Here is a 16,086-nt window from a genome sequence, read left to right as displayed (position 1 = left end):
TATTATCATTATTATTATTATTATTATTATTATTATTATTATTATTATTATTTGCTTCTGTTGTTGTAATGGTGTAGGCCTTCCAATTTAATATCCATTGAGAAAATGTCTAGTGGTATCTAAAGACTGACAAGTTTTCTGACATCAGTTTTCATAGACTCCAGCCCACATTAAAGGAGGTGTAATGAATAATTTTAGCCAGTTCCTTATTCCTGGATATTTCAGGTCTTTGTTAACTTTGCTTGTTTAAAATTCCAGAACTCATTTAACAAGCAGACAGAAAAATCATAACGAATATCCATCTTGATGAAACGTTGCCCTCTGCAACATTACTAATAACAACTTTAATAAAACTTGAAAAAAACCATCTGGTTTGCAAGGTTGAGTGGGCAAGAACATTCTGAGTAGCTGAAGTATATTCACAGTAGTTCATTCAGAGGACTGCAGAGATGAATCCCCATCAGAGATAATTCCATAATGACTAAAAAGTCAAGCGCAATTACACACATTGAAAGGTTTTTAATAGGAAGAAATAAATGGAAGCAAAATTAGGCATTTGTTTCCCAATGTGTTAGGAAGGGAAAATCATCCTCTGGACATAGCTTATTCTTTATTTTCCTAAAATTCCAAATACATTTGTCCCATACCGAGGTCATTCATTTAGAAAAGGCAATGAAATGTTTAAATAAAAACACTAACAAAATGTTTTACAGACTTCTTTCAAAGAATGTAGTTCCACAATGCTGTGCCCAGTCTCCCACCACATGACATATTGACAACTTGCTCAGATGGAGATTCACACATTACATGGGAACTTCCAAGTTAACATGATTGGGTTGAACTTCTTCATACAGTACAATGCTTACAAAGTATGTACCCCATATTTTCCTGCCCACATCTGACAACATATGTATTTTCTAAGAATTCTCTAGGCCTTCCAGGGGAACTTCTAGCAGATGTCATTCATTTCAGTGGGATTCTCTATTATTCATGGTTTCCTGTTTTCACAGTAATTTCAGGATGATAGTGATAGATGTGAGCTTCCAACTTAATGGGTTATAGTTTGAATTTTAAAGAAACTATCCAAGGTGATGATGTTATTTGCATGACGGACTTCGGTACCTTGGGCAGCTCCTTTAGGATGATGATCATAATCCAGAGCAGATTGATGTTGTAAAAGACTGAGACTAAAAGTCATGCTGAAAACTTGATGGGGTTGTAAAAGAGCAAAACATTTAAAAATGTTGAGAGACACTATCTGGGTTATTATGCTTGCGGAAATATCAGGAAACTGAAATGTGTGTGTATGTTCACATTCTTGTGTATGGGCATGATTGCAGTGTATTAAAGAAGATGTGACTTGTGTGACTAAAGTAGAGGATAGTGGACAGAAACTCAGGATAAGTCAGCCCACCAGACTTCCCATTCACAGTTGGCCTTCTTCATAGGTTGCTTTTGTGAACTAAATGTAAAGTTATGCAGTACATGGCATTGGCTCAGCTTGGAGAGACTGAAGATACCATGGAAAAAAATGATTATTTTAGTACAGCTCCTAGAACCATGTATCAGGTGGTTCTGGAAGTTTAAGTGCAAAAAGAAGGTCTGTGGCACTATCTAGTGGACATAAACAGGAAACTAGTTGTTGTACGATGAGATTTGTTTTCCAGAAGATTCTCATGATCATTTCCCAAATGATATTTATTATTACTATGTGTAAACAGAAGTTCAGCCTGTTGATTCCACAGAGCACTTTGTTTTTTGTACTGTCAGAGATCTTGATGCCAATAGACTGACAATAAGACACCCCTCTCAAAAGCCCCAGCCGCAGAGTCAGCCAAAAGCCAAACAACAGAGAGGTTGTTTTTAGGGTGCTGGCATCAGGTTGACGCAAGAAGTGAAAGGTGAGGTGGTCACTTCCCTTTACAGAAGAGCCCTGGTATGCCTTACTCCAAATAACTAAGGACAATCCATTGCTTTGTTAGAGATTCGTAACTCGAACAATTAGCAAGGTAATGGCCTGTGAGGTTTACCGAAGCGGAACGTGAACTTAAACACTCAGGAAAGACTTGTGACTATCAAAGGCAACATGCTGGCATATGGAACAGAAGATTGGTCAAGGTGACAATGTCACTGTTAACAAAGAAAAGAAAGCCTAGAAGCACCAGAATAGTTGCTTTATTCATGGAAGCCTCAGAGAAACACAGTGGCAAAAGATATAAAATATCTGCAAAGTCAGAGATAATCCAAGAAGTGCCAAGAAACGCCTTCTCTTCTTAGGCACAAAAACTTAAATGGTTCTTCAATAAGATTCTGAACTGATTTTTTCCCTACTGCTTCAAATTTAGATATTATAGGAAGGATTTTTAGAAAGGATATGAAAGGCCAGAACCTAATGTTGCTGGAAATTTACTGCCTTGAATGTCTCCCCAATTCCCAATCTGCTACTTAATGTATCCACCTCACTCAGCTTTGCGATAGAGCTAACTCCTGATTCATTATACCTAGACTGGTCTAGTCAACTAGGTCTGTAGACAATTTCTACATAATAGCTGAAGAGTTAATTATGATCCAGTCTGCAGGTCATGATAAGCTATAGAACCTGTATGTGTTAGTAACTACTTTCTGTAGTTACTTTAGTAACTACTTTCTGTAGTTATCATGGACTTTTCATTATATGTGATTTGTTAATCTGATGCCCAACACTCTGGCTTTTCCATTCCTTGAAAAGCCAGATTTATAAGCCAGTGTTCTTAGCTTATGATTTTGGATCACTGGAGGAGAAGTAACCAGAGTACTTGCTTCAAATGTCACAATAAGCCAGTGGTTGCCAACCTATGGGATGTAGCCCACTGTTGGGCCACAGGACCTAAAATCAGGTCTGCAGATAATAACACAACCAAACAAAAAAAATCCTGGTGTCTTCATTTTTAGGCCTATTCCTGGGGTTATTTGAGGTGTTGATTCAGAAAATTGCATTGGATAGACCACATCAGCTCTAGATTATTAAATATGGTTTTCTGTGCGTGAGCAGATGGTAACTACTGGATGGCATGTGTTCTGTAGCAGAAACTAGAACGGACGTGGTCTATGCAATTTTCTGAATCAGCACCCCAAATAACCAAGCCAAATCTAAAGTTGATCAAAAACTAGTTCATAACCCCTTTGGTACTAATGTTGGATAGTGGTCCCTGGTCAAATGTTCCCTGGTCAAAAAAAGGTTGGGAACCACTGCAATTAACCAACCACAGGTGGTTGATCAGTTCCCTACAGCAATGTTTCCCAACTCTGGTTTCCAAGTGTTTTGGACTTCAACTCCCAGAATCTATGATCATTGGCCAAGGCAGCTGAGAATTTGGAAATCATTGTCCTAGAGTCAGTTTTCACAGTTTTCCTCACCTCAGTTCAGGGTGGGTGGTGGTCCAAGTAAGGAGACACCTCTAAACAACATGGCAAGGACAAATACCAACACAGCATGCTTTGCCATGTCCTGGGATCTCATTTAATGCTGGAGAATCTATTATTTTTAATGGAAATAATGCTGCAACATAGAGGGTATCTCTTTGTACAGTTTCTCCTAATTACACTTACTGTTTCCACACCAATATTTCAGATTCAATGAAATGAGCATAGACACAGAAATGCTGCAGGATTCCTATATTCATGGATTTAATATCCACAATTTCATTTACCCAAAAAATATTCCACTCAAAAGTGTTTGTGGGCCTCTCAAGATCATCCAGTGCAATTCTATGATATATTTCTCGCTCAAGTATAGTCAAAATATAGGATTTGCAATTTTCCATAATTTTAGGTTTCTTGAAGGTCTTGGGATGTATTGCTCATGGATACGGTATCCTACTATATTCTACATTTCTGCAGTGGGGAGCTACAACCTGCAAGCAGTATCTAGCTGCACAGTGGTTTGATATAGTTTGTGTGGAGCTCAGAGAAAGATGAGGCAAGGGCATCAGTGTCCACAATTAACAAGAGTAGCTCTTTCAAGTGCCCTGATCCACAGGCAAGTCTGATCCAACAGTGTTTATAGAGAATGCAAGATTATGACTCCTTTCTCCAAAGACATAAAAACTTCTTTTGCTGGACACCTCACCTGCTATCCTCCAGTTCATCACATTGCCCTGACAACCTAAATCTTAATGGTGATAAAAGTAGAGGGATTAATGTGGCCACAGTCCCTGGAATTTCTCTCTAATTTTTGTCCATGAAGTTTCTCTTATAAATATAGTGATCCAAATTTGTTTGAAGCTCATTGCTACAGCTCAAAGTTTAGAAGAGTCCAGCTTTGGAAAACAGCTCTAGAATGTAAGATTTCTTGCAGGGAATAGAGAATTCCCCTGCATTTTATTGGGGACCAGGCCAAAACATCTTAATGTTTTCTTGCAATAAACCTAAACAATAAATCAGAAATGACATAGTCCTTCCCTATCATACAAGAATTAGCTTTTCTTTCCTTTCTTACATGCTTTCAAAGCAATCTCTCTTTCTTCATGCAGCAAGACATGGCACTAATATAACTTTGTATCACTACCTTGTGGAAGATAGATAATGGGGATCAGCTCTCTTGTTTTCGGCAGTTTAATGGCTTCCGTGTGAGTGAGGGCAGTTCCAGATAGGCCTTTATCCCAGGAAAATCTGGGTTTAAAAATACAGCTCTTCCAGGGGGCCCATCTACATACTACCCAGAAAGTGCATGCTTTCTGGGGTAGGTGTCCAGATGTTCTACTGGGTCTTCCCAATAGAACACTGGGACACTGTAACCCACTCCCCAGAAGCCCACCTAAACATAGTAAAAAGAAAAGAACTCACTTGGGCTCCATGGGATGGCTGCCGGAGTTCTCCTGGAGTGTACAAATGATGTGCCAGGAGAAGGGGAGCATGAGCGATTTTCTTTCCCCCCCCCCCTTTCTCCTGGCGCATCACTTGTATGCGCCAGGAGAACTCCGGCAGCCATCCCATGGAGCCTGGGTGGGTTCTTTTCTTTTTTTTACTGTGTTTTGGGGGCTTCTGGGAAGGGGGTTGGTATTCCCACTGTTTTCTGGGCTAATTTACACCTGAAAACTGTGGGAGTACTGTCTGGACTGCAGTCCAGACACCAGAAGTAGTGGGCTTGTCCCACACCTTCCAAGAAGGCACAGAATAAACCCACTATCAAATTAATTCACTACAAACCAGGGTTTTCCTGGTTTGTGGCAGATTAATGCCAGTTTGTCTGGACAACCTCCTTTTTATTGTGGAAGTTTCCGCAATAAAGGGTCTGTCTAGATCCACCCTAAGGCAAAACAAATGATTTTAGAAGAAGCCAGCTGCTGGCACAGTTTTCCAAATAGGCTCAGCCTTTTGGAGTGCTCTATTAAATTTCAAATTTAAAACTGGAGCAGATTTATCATGAAAACCACTACCTGCCACTATTTTACAAGGTATGGAAAGGGGGGAGTATATTTTTAAACTGCAGACAAGAAAAGAAGGATAACAAAAGCTAAGCATCACCAATCCCAAAACTCAATAAAGAGCATCTAGTCTGAAATTCCTCAGTTCTGTGCTGTATGGACTATCAAGTCTGCAGCAACATAGATGGGAAAAGTTAAGAAAATAGGCAGGAGGCCCCGACATTTATGTATATAGCGGGCTTCCTCACCAATTCTTTTCCTGTATTTGGAGAAGTTAATTTTTGTGCAACAGCTTCCAGAATGTGGTCATGATGGCTGAACTATTGTGGTTATTGTAATCCAAAATCTAATTTTGTCTGCAGTCTGATTCTGACTTTCTACAGCAGCTTTCTACATTTCTTCTCTGTTGATGCTTGGACTGCAGACAGTTTTTCTTTCCTCTGTTCTTTTCTGCCTGATTTTTTCTTAGTGCCATTTTAGCATCCCATATTCAAAATGCCTGAGAACAGAGGAGTTCCGTATTTTGGAATTTTATTTTATTTTATTTGGATTTTTGGAATACTTATATATACATGGTGACATGTCTTGGAAATGGAACCCATATCTAAACACAACATTCATTTATCATTCATATACATCTTATACATACAGCCTGAAGGTAATTTTATGCATCCCATTTCAAGTAATTGTGTGTATGAAACAAAGCTTGTGTGCATTGCACCCTGTGAACAATTTTAGATTTTGGAATATTTTGGAATTCCAGATAAGGAATGCGTATGTAAAGTGCAACAAAAATAATACTATCTCACTTTAAGCATTCCTTGAATAGACAGAGAATCCAAACATATTCTAAATAAAATGTTAAGGCCCTCGGTTTCATAAAAGATCATTTCATATAACTACATTTTAACAAAACATCCAATTATATTTAATTCTACACTATGAATCTGTTTGGCATGAATATTTTCCCTGAAGCTAAGCTTTAATATGCCTATTATCGTTGGCATTTGTTCACTGATAAAAGATAGAGGTAGTTTTCATTTCCAGAATTTTTTACAATGAAAAGTTAAAGAAACAACCTGTATTTCTTTCTCCTATGTTTTAAGAAACACTTTTGAGGTTTCTCCCAAGGAAAACTAAACAGTCTCTTTGCAGCTATGCACTTTATATATAATTGCTCTCAAAGATCAAATTCTACTGACAACAACCACAGAAGCCCAAATGTTTCCTGCAAGAAAGTTTTATTCAAAGGGATGAAATGTTTATTATTATAATTTCCTACCTTATGAGTATTCCTCTTATCAAGAGTTCTCACTCTTCACAGCACACAGAAGAAGCCAGTCCAATTGGTAGTAGTAATTTATTTTATTTCTTTTGTTGCTTTAATCATAGCCAATGAGAGGATGCAGCAACCAGGGAAGACATTGGATTGGTGACTTCTCCAGAAAACCAAAGGAACAATGATGAAATTGGAGTAAATGTAAATCCAATGCCATCTGCAGGTCAGCAGTCTGCTGCTGAGTGGTTCAGTGATAACCATTCTTTGGGAACTTACCACTTGCCTCTAAAATATTATTATTATTATTATTATTATTATTATTATTATTATCCCACTTTCTCTCCCAAAAAAAGAGACTCAATGTGGCTTACAACCTCTGAAGATGCCAGACAAGGATGCAGGCGAAACGTCAGAAGAGAATGCTGGTGGAACATGGCCATACAGCCCGGAAAACTCACAGCAACTTAATGATTCCAGCTATGAAAGCCTTTGACAGCATGTTGTTGTTGTTGTTGTTTGATACACAACAAGAGCAGTATACCACAAACAAGATCACTATGCTGGCTTTTGTCAGGCATTTCTCAAGTGTCCAGGACTGTGTGATGTATCGACAAATACTGCGTGCAGATCTGAGTATACCAAAACATTACAGCAATAAACATACGGTAATATGGAATACTAACAGCATTGTACTAATCAAATGAAATTAAATATTAAAAAAAAAAACCACAGAACAGCTAATCATTAAACAAGTGCATTTAAAAGCATGGTTAACAATAAAACATCTATCATAATCTGCACAATTAAAATTTGAGTAAGCATTTGGCTTAAATAAGAATACTATATGGCTAGAAAAATGAGAGTTCGGACTGAGAAAAGATTAAGACAATATCAGATTAGCACAGGAAAACATAAATTTGCCAAAAACAATGAGTTCCTTCGGGTACTTTTCTATATTCTATAATGCAGAATTCTAGATATCATTCCAACTGCATTGATGTCAACTTTGCCTTTGTCCTGACCTTTTGCTGCCTTGTTCATATGCATTTATGTTTTCATTGTGTAAGCAATTTTAAAGGTCATCCACTTTTAGTCCCCTTGTCAGAACTCTATATTCAAGTTAAAGGATTTTCATTATTTTTTCTTCAGTTATACTTGGAAAGGTTGAACATATGAACAGCACCAGAAATATGCTTTTATTGATTTTTTTTTTCATCAGCTGAAGCAGACACAAAACTGGTTGTCACTTCAAAGATATGTTGGGATGTGGATACTATGATAGCAATAGTCCAATCTACAGAGATTTAGAATATCGCTGCTGTAATATGTTTTAGCATGAGCTTATGAATTAGTGGCAGTTCTTCAGATGAACATGGAGATGAAGTCCCCACTCTGAATCACCATAACATCACACGCTATCTGAGATACTGCAGATGTGTGAGGATATAGTCTTCTAAATCACATCTTCTTCCACAATCAAGTCTTAGGACAACAGTCTTGGGGAGTTGTGCCCTTGAACACATAGTGTATCATCCCATGCTGCTGGTAGTTATATTGATGCCAAAATTCAGTGGCACAGCAACATAATAAATCCCTTTGTTTAGATCCATCCCTTTAAACAAAACACATACAGTACAATGTTGATGTTGGTAAACAGTAGCAATACCAGCATCAATACAAGAAAGCTGATAAGAAAAGAGAGAGAATAGCCTAGCCACCACAAAACCCATACACACATCCCACACACACATAGTATCCAACATGTTACAGATGAAAAGCAGGACATGTGGTCAAGAAGACACACCAACTACAACTGTTTGAGAAGGGCAAGATTCAACTTTTCCTGTCTTCTCCCCTTATCTCCTGAGTTAACACCATTAAAGCTACTTTTGAGCTTGGAAGCCAATCAGCAGCAATTGAAGTAAGCTGAGGACAAAGGCAGAAGGCGAGAGAAAACCAGGACTTTTTAAAAGCAGCTGAAAAAATGGAATGACCTTAAGAAATTTGGACAACTGAAGTATAGTCTACTATTGACTGCAAAAAAATCCAGTTTTCTCTGTGATGCTAAGATCTTTCTAGGAGGCCCTGCTATTCTCCATGAATGTTAAACATAGGACTAGGGACACTTGTGACATGATGGCTGATTCTTAACACTAGAGCAAAAGTCTTGTTAGTTCGACCATGTTTCGCTGTTTTCACAGTAAAACAAGCACATCTCTGCCTCAGATGCATTTGCTTCTTTCTACAGCTACAGTAGTGCAGTGGGTTAAAGCGCTGAGCTGCCAAACCTGCTGACCAAAAGATTGCAGGTTCAAATCTGGGGAGCAGCATGAGCTCCCACTCTTAGCCCCAACGTCTGCCAACCTAGCAGTTCAAAAACATTCAAATGTGAGTAGATCAATAGGTACCACTCCAGTGGGGAGGTAATGGCACTCCATGCAGTCATGCTGGCTACATGACCTTGGAGATGTCTATGGATAGTGCCAGCTCTTCAGCTTAGAAATGGAAATGAGCACCAACCCTCAGAGTCAGACATGACTGGACTTAATGTCATGGGAAAACCTTTACCTTTACCTTACAGATACAGTGTGTGATCACCATACCTACTCAGGTGGTGATGGGATAAATAAAGTCTATCTTTGGTTGCTGAGAGTCTGTATATAAAATGGGGTATCTAAGAGGTGTAGCTAGCTACATAAGAATTGCTGAAACGAGCATTATAGTAATTTAAAATTTATAGCGAACATCCAGAAATACAACGACATGTCTGCATTAGTCTGGAATAACAGTGTGCAAAGGGATCTTGCAGCACATTAGAGACTATCTGTGAGAGAACAAAGTTGGTAGCACAGATTAAATCTGCTTCCTCAGTTATATCTAGAAAGACATCTGTATTTTTAGAAATACAGTTTAGGCATTTAAAGAAATGAGGCCAACAAAATTACCATGGGAATTCACACCTAACTAAGACAAGAGTTCGAAGTATAAACAATGTTCAGAGTTTCATTTTCTGCCCTGCAAGACATTTGAAGGCTGGAGGGAAATTTCAGGGGCGCAGAATTATTATTGGGGCCAATGCCCTCATGTTGGAAATCCCTCAGTCATTTGGAGTGGAGCCTTTTTGTCTCTCTACCTGACACTTATGGGCTCAGCCTGGTGCTGTTTTGCTCCTTTTTTTTTTTTTTTTTTTTTTTTTTTTTTGCTATTCTGAATCTGCCTTATGAATAGTATGTAAAGATAAGGAATACACTATTCCTTATTTTTAAGGAATAGTGGGTGGTCACGTTAGCACAGTGGTTAAAGCCGCTAACTGCAGGGAAGGCTGCTGACCTGTTTGAAGTCAACTGTTTGAAGCCGCATGTCAGGGTGAGCTGCTGACTGTCAGTCCTAGCTTCTGCCAACCTAGCAGTTCAAAAGCATGCAATGTGAATATATCAATAGGTATCACCTCGGTGGGAAAGTAAAAGTGTGCTCCATACAGACATGCTGGCAAAAAGATTGGAGATGTCTATAGACAGCAGGCTTCTTTGGAGTAGAAAATGGAACAAGAGCACCTCCCCATGGCTGGAAGTTGAGCATCACCTCCATATGCCGGAGACGGAAAAGGGGGAAGGCCTTTACCTTATCTGTATATTATATGTCACTGTTTGTGTAAAAAGGCATTGAATGTTTGCCTTATATATGTTCCATTCTGAGTCCCTCCGGGGAGATAAAATGGAATATAAATAAAGTGTATTATTGTTATTGTTATTGTTGTTGTTGTTTTCTTTTGTCAGTCTGATGCATCTTTTCCATATTTTTACTTTTTTATTTCACTTAAATTAACCCATCTCCTCTGAAATGCTATATAGGTTGGCTATTCTATAAAGAAGAGGTGAGCAAATACAGAGGCAGTATAGGTCCAATTTTTCAAAACTATTCCCAGTTCTGACATGGACCTGAGCGCTTCCGGATACTTGGTTTTGTTTCCATTTCTCATTCAAAATGGCAATCAGGAATGCTGTCACATTGTTTCTCCTTCAAAATGATTACAAGAAACAAAGGGATTCTGGAGATGATTTCAGCTATGGAGGTGCTTTTTCCTAATAAGAACCAGCATGTCGAACTTTGACTCTAGAGACCAGGGTTCAAGCCCTGACTCAGCCATGGAAACCCACTGGGTGACCTTGGGGAAGTCACACTCAGCCTCAGAAGAAGATCAAGAAAGCCCTGTGAGAGGGTTGTCATTAGCCAGAAATAACATGGAGGCACAAACACGAATCAAGAAACATGATCGGCACTGCAGACTAATACAGCCAGAGAAGTCAGCCATAGCAGAGTACCTGATGAACCAACCTGGACACAGCATATTGTTTGAGAACACAGTAATGCTGGACCACTCGTAACAACCACCATGTCAGACTACATGAGGAGCAGCTTAAAGAGCTGGGCATGTTTAGCCTGAAGAAGAGAAGGCTGAGAGGAGGTATGTGGGAGGAAGTCATAGTGAGGAGGGAGCAAGCTTGTTTTCTGCTGCCCTGGAAACTAGGATGCGAAACAATGGATTCACACTACAAGAAAGGAAATTCCATCTGAACATTAGGAAGAACTTCCTGACTGTGAGAGTTGTTCATCTGTGGATCTCTCTGTCCCGGAGTGTGATGGAGGCTCCTTCTTTGGAGGCTTTTAAACAGAAGCTGAGTGGCCCTCTGTCGGGGGTGTTTTGAATGCAGTTTTCCTGCTTCTTGGCAGGGGGTTGGACAGGATGGCCCATGAGGTCTCGTCCAATTCTATGATTCTATGATTCTATACACAACAATAATACATTTTCTTAGTTTGTGTGCCTTAGAAAATTTGGGATGGTAGTGATTTTCACCCAACAAATGCACAATTTTTTTTAAAAAGCTGAGAAGTCAAAAGACTTTAGGGTATTCCTGAAGGGCTTCAAGGCTGCAAAAGATGGGTCCATGGGAAGAATGCAGCCTATGGTCTTCACTTCCCCTACGCTTGGTATAGAGCTTTAAGCTGGATCTGGAACCTTGTTATTTTTGGTTCATTGCAACTGAGAAAATATATGCCTGAGAGGCAGAGAAAAATGAGAGGGATTTGGACTTTTGGACTCTTGTGGACATCCTGTAAGACCTTGGAGCTTCTCAGGCCAATAGATTGGTCTGAGAAAAAAGCTTGCTTCTTCCCTCCCAAGGCCTTGACATTAACCATAATGTTTTGCGATGGCCAAGTTTTTGTCCCTATATTCACTACAGGACTGCCAGAATCCAAACACCTCCTGCTACCATGCCTTGGTAGCTAACAATATCTTCATCAAATGGCCAACTTTAAAACCCAGCTCCAGTTACAATGATCAGCCAGTAATGTATGGATAAGAACTTCCTTTTAATGTCTGTACTGTCTAAATGCTTCTAATTACACTCCATTGTAAGTAGCAATAAACAGTATGAAACCAATAAAGTTTGTGTTGCCTTTCATTTATTGTTCACAATGATAAATCCACTGAATTAAGAGAAGGGTGAATCCATTTTTGTTAATAGCCTTGCATCCAAAGACTGGAAACAAAATGAAATATAATAATAGGCACAAAAATGCAATGTAGCTACAAAAAGGGCAATTTATACTTGCAATTTGTAAGGAAATTGCTTATTGGGGCTCAATTAATGGCATCCTAATTACAGTGCACACTTTGAATCCAAAAGTTTAAATGTTAGTTATGCATCAACAAAGTTACCCACTGCTTCTAAGCGTGACATCTAGATTTAATTTCTTGGCTCGAGTTAATATTTTTTTCTAATGAAGTTCTTTTGAATTACTTAAACAGTGACAATATAGAAGAGGAGAAAGTATATAATTATGTCCAGAAATGGATATCTATAAAGGGCAACACATATTTTTGACAGTAGCCAAGCTGCAATGTTCCTTGTAATGGTTGGGGTTTTTTCTCATTTTGCTTCATTTACATGAGTTATTAAAAATAGGAATATGCGACACACTGTCATTTTCATCTTGCAGCTTAATTTTGGGCTTGATAGCTGCTCTCCTCAAAGTGTACCTGGCCTCTGTGATTCCAAATTAAAGCTGTCTGTACATAAGGAGATAAATCCTGACTCAATTCATACTTGCACGGTCTATGGGAAACCTTCAAAATTTGTTTTCTTGATGTAACTGAGTGATCATAGGATTTGTGGGGGAAGGTTTCCAATCTAGAAGAAAGTTTATGATTTCTTGGCTATGGGTTTTGTGTATTTCTATAAATCATCAAGTATTGGAAAGTGTGATAAAGTTGTCTCATTGCATGGACTAATAACAGCAGTAACACTCGGTGGGATGTTGGTGCCTTTGTGATCATTTTGGATGTGTCACATAGCTTCAAAAGGGAAAAGGCACTTTTGGTAGTAATAGAAATTGCACTGATTGGACCAGTGGTGTCAAACGTGTGGCCGTCCAGGTGTTTTGGACTTCAGCTTCCAGAGTCCCTGGCCATTGAACAAGCTGGCTGGGCCTCCTGGGTGTTGGCAGTGAAGGGCCACACATTTGGAGGCAGTGAAGGGCCACACATTTGACACCTCTAGATAAAATTGTGGGAGGGGGAGGGGACAAGACAAAAACATTTGACTCTGATAACCAAGAACCAAAACACATACTAGACAACAGCAGATAATCTGTAGATGTAAAGGCTTTAATTCCTGATTCCACTTTATTATTTTTACTATAATCTTCCCCCATCAACATAAATGCATTAACAAAGGAAACAAGTATAACAAAAAAAAAATGGCACCACAGTTCTGCTGAAATGTAACCCAGTGATGATACTCGTTTGAAGAGAGGCAATCAATTATCTCAATTGGTAGGATAGTGCAAGTTGCAGTCTCTTGAGTTTGCTTTAATTAGGAATCAAGAAAGCTTTGTCAACAGACATGCAAAACATAAAGCCTGCAAACTCAGCTCATCTTTTGCCTTTGAAGAAAGGAGCACAAGGCAAGGGCATGGCTTCCTTTCACAACCTTTTGGTGAGGTAGGCTAAGACTTGGTAACTAGCCAAAGGTCAGCTATTAAATATGATAGCTGCTGGGTGATTCTTGCTCTCTCCAATCTATCCATACATTTTTATTGCAGATTATCCATGTTAAGATTGTTAGATCAGTCCATATTTTCTAAACTAATAATAAAATCATTGTAATTGGCAACTACAGTTAAGCCCTATATAGCAATACATGCGAAAAGGTGCAATAGATGATTTTTTTTAAAAATTGAAAACAGTAGTTGCACTATAAATAAGAGTATGGTTTGGTACACAAAGAAACAAATCTTTGCAATAATGCAATCTGTCAGAGGTTTGCAAATGTCTGATACTGTGGACTAAAGCCAATATTAATCCTAATTAAAATAGATTCATTGAATCAATTGTTGAATGGAAAAACAGCACTTAGTAAATTCCATTGATTGTATGGGTCTACTTTAGTTAAACTAGAATTGGATTTAGGCTCTTTATCACCATTAATAATATTATTTGATTCAATTTCATGTTATTAGTCAGAGTATAACAAGAACCCGGAAAACACAGAATCTGTAGTTTCATCGACCATCAAACCATTCTGAGAGGCATTCATAATTTGAAGCCAGATTTCATCATCTTCAGAAAGCTGGACCAACGTTGAGCCAGAAACTTGGCTAACATTCTGGGGGAACTGCCTTGCACTCGATCCCTGGAGAATGTTTTGACCATTGTGGAAAAGCCCAACCTTTACCGTCCCCCCAGAAACACTGAGCTGATAGTTGAAAACATAGAAGCCTCCAGCATTGGCAGTAAATATACCTGTTTCTTCTTGATAGCCTTCGTTTTCATTCAGAAGAACATTCTCAAATATCACTGGGGTTCCTGGCAAAGGCAAGGGTCTCCTTTTCTGAAGAGCCACCGAAAAGGCTGTAGGTTCAACAGGTCTACAATCCCCCTTTTGCCCCTTTTCTCCTTTGCGACCTGGAAGTCCTGTTGGCCCCCACTGGCCAGGAGGTCCCACTTTTCCCTGGATCCCCTGATCTCCTTTTATACCAGGATCTCCTTGGAGTCCTACTGGACCTGGCTCCCCCTTTTGCCCGGGCAGACCTATTTCTCCTTTCTCTCCAAGGTCCCCTTTCAGTCCAGTGTCACCTTGTGCACCTTGTTCTCCTTGTTCTCCTTTTTCTCCCTTTGGTCCCTGAAGGCCTATGGGACCAGGGTTTCCAGCATCACCTTTTTCACCTCTTGGACAAGAGAGATTGTTACACCCACCAAGGTTTTCTGCCTGGCTTTGGAACACTGGCTCTCCGGGATTTTCTTTCATTCTGGGATTGTTTGAGACATCTAGAAGCAAAGAAAATGATATTTTAAAACAATACTACATCTATTAACATCCCAACCTTTTTTAATCTATGGTGCTTACACTGAAATACCTACAAAGCTTTGGAACATCTCTCCCATTCAGACTGATTGTGTCTTAATATCCTAAGATAAGGGTATTTCCCAAGTACCTTAGAGTCATTATTGGTCAACAAAGGGAAGCGAACCTTTACAGCTGTGCAACATCAACAATGAGATACCGAAGCATACTCTGCAACTGTTCTGAAAGTCCTGATTAATCCTCTTTCATCCTTCTTTTTATCTGCCTTTAAAATGTTATAGTTTCTCTCTCCTCCTCCCATTTTTTCCCTTTTATCCTCAGCTTACTTCAGTTGATGGAAACTGAGTTCAAATCCAAAAGTAGTTTGCACTCAGTTTAACCCAATGAAGGCGAGGGAGTGAGAAGATGGTGAACTATCACCCTTCCTGACAGGCTCAGGCAAATGCAAATTAATGCAGTTTTTTCTAGTTTGTGTATTAATAACTTTTGCCATATGAACTGTCAGTTGGTCACATGTATCATGGTTTTCATCTGTGAAATTCTGGATAATATGTTAAGGAGATGAGGCTGGCACCAACAATCATTTTGATGCCAGCTTGCCTTGATTGTTGACTCTTCTTTCAGTGGACGGAGAAATCTGCTATGCTTTTAATCTAAACCTAAAACAAGCTTTAATCCAAAAAGATTAATTCTAAATTCAGTTCAATAATGCCAACTTTGAGTGTTCCTTCAAAGTTGGCATTAAAACCTGACAAAGATTCTCTGCTCCACTGATACAGTCTTCCCAGTTAGTGTCAGCTACTGCCCTCAGGAAGAGCAGAAGGGTAAAATCCTGTCACCAGTATTGCCGCAAGTGCCAGTTTGATCACCTTCTCAGCAAAGAGGGAGAAATATCATTTTGTCCTTTGCCTCAGGCAGCAAATATCTTAGATCAGGCTCAAACAAGGTGCTACTACTATTCCAACTAAATTCTCCCTCCACGAGCTGCTATTTTCATAGACTCATAGAAACATAGAGTTCCAACAAGGGCCAT

At 39.1% G+C, this 16,086-nt stretch overlaps 1 protein-coding gene across 1 annotated transcript in view; it reads right to left on the bottom strand.

The window, feature by feature from the left end:
• The window catches only part of OTOL1 (otolin 1), a 29,753-nt gene extending 14,747 nt beyond the window's left edge, over nt 1–15,006 (bottom strand). Inside the window, exon 1 of the mRNA XM_067466277.1 lies at nt 14,492–15,006. Coding sequence (XP_067322378.1) covers nt 14,492–14,996 — 505 coding nt within the window. The 5' untranslated portion in view covers nt 14,997–15,006. The remainder of the gene's footprint in view (nt 1–14,491) is intronic.
• Between the last annotated feature and the right edge of the window lie 1,080 nt (nt 15,007–16,086).

The sequence above is a fragment of the Anolis sagrei genome, chromosome 3 (assembly GCF_037176765.1).
Source record: "Anolis sagrei isolate rAnoSag1 chromosome 3, rAnoSag1.mat, whole genome shotgun sequence".
NCBI classification, from domain to species: domain Eukaryota; kingdom Metazoa; phylum Chordata; class Lepidosauria; order Squamata; family Dactyloidae; genus Anolis; species Anolis sagrei.
This window is presented reverse-complemented; position numbering and strand designations above follow the sequence as displayed.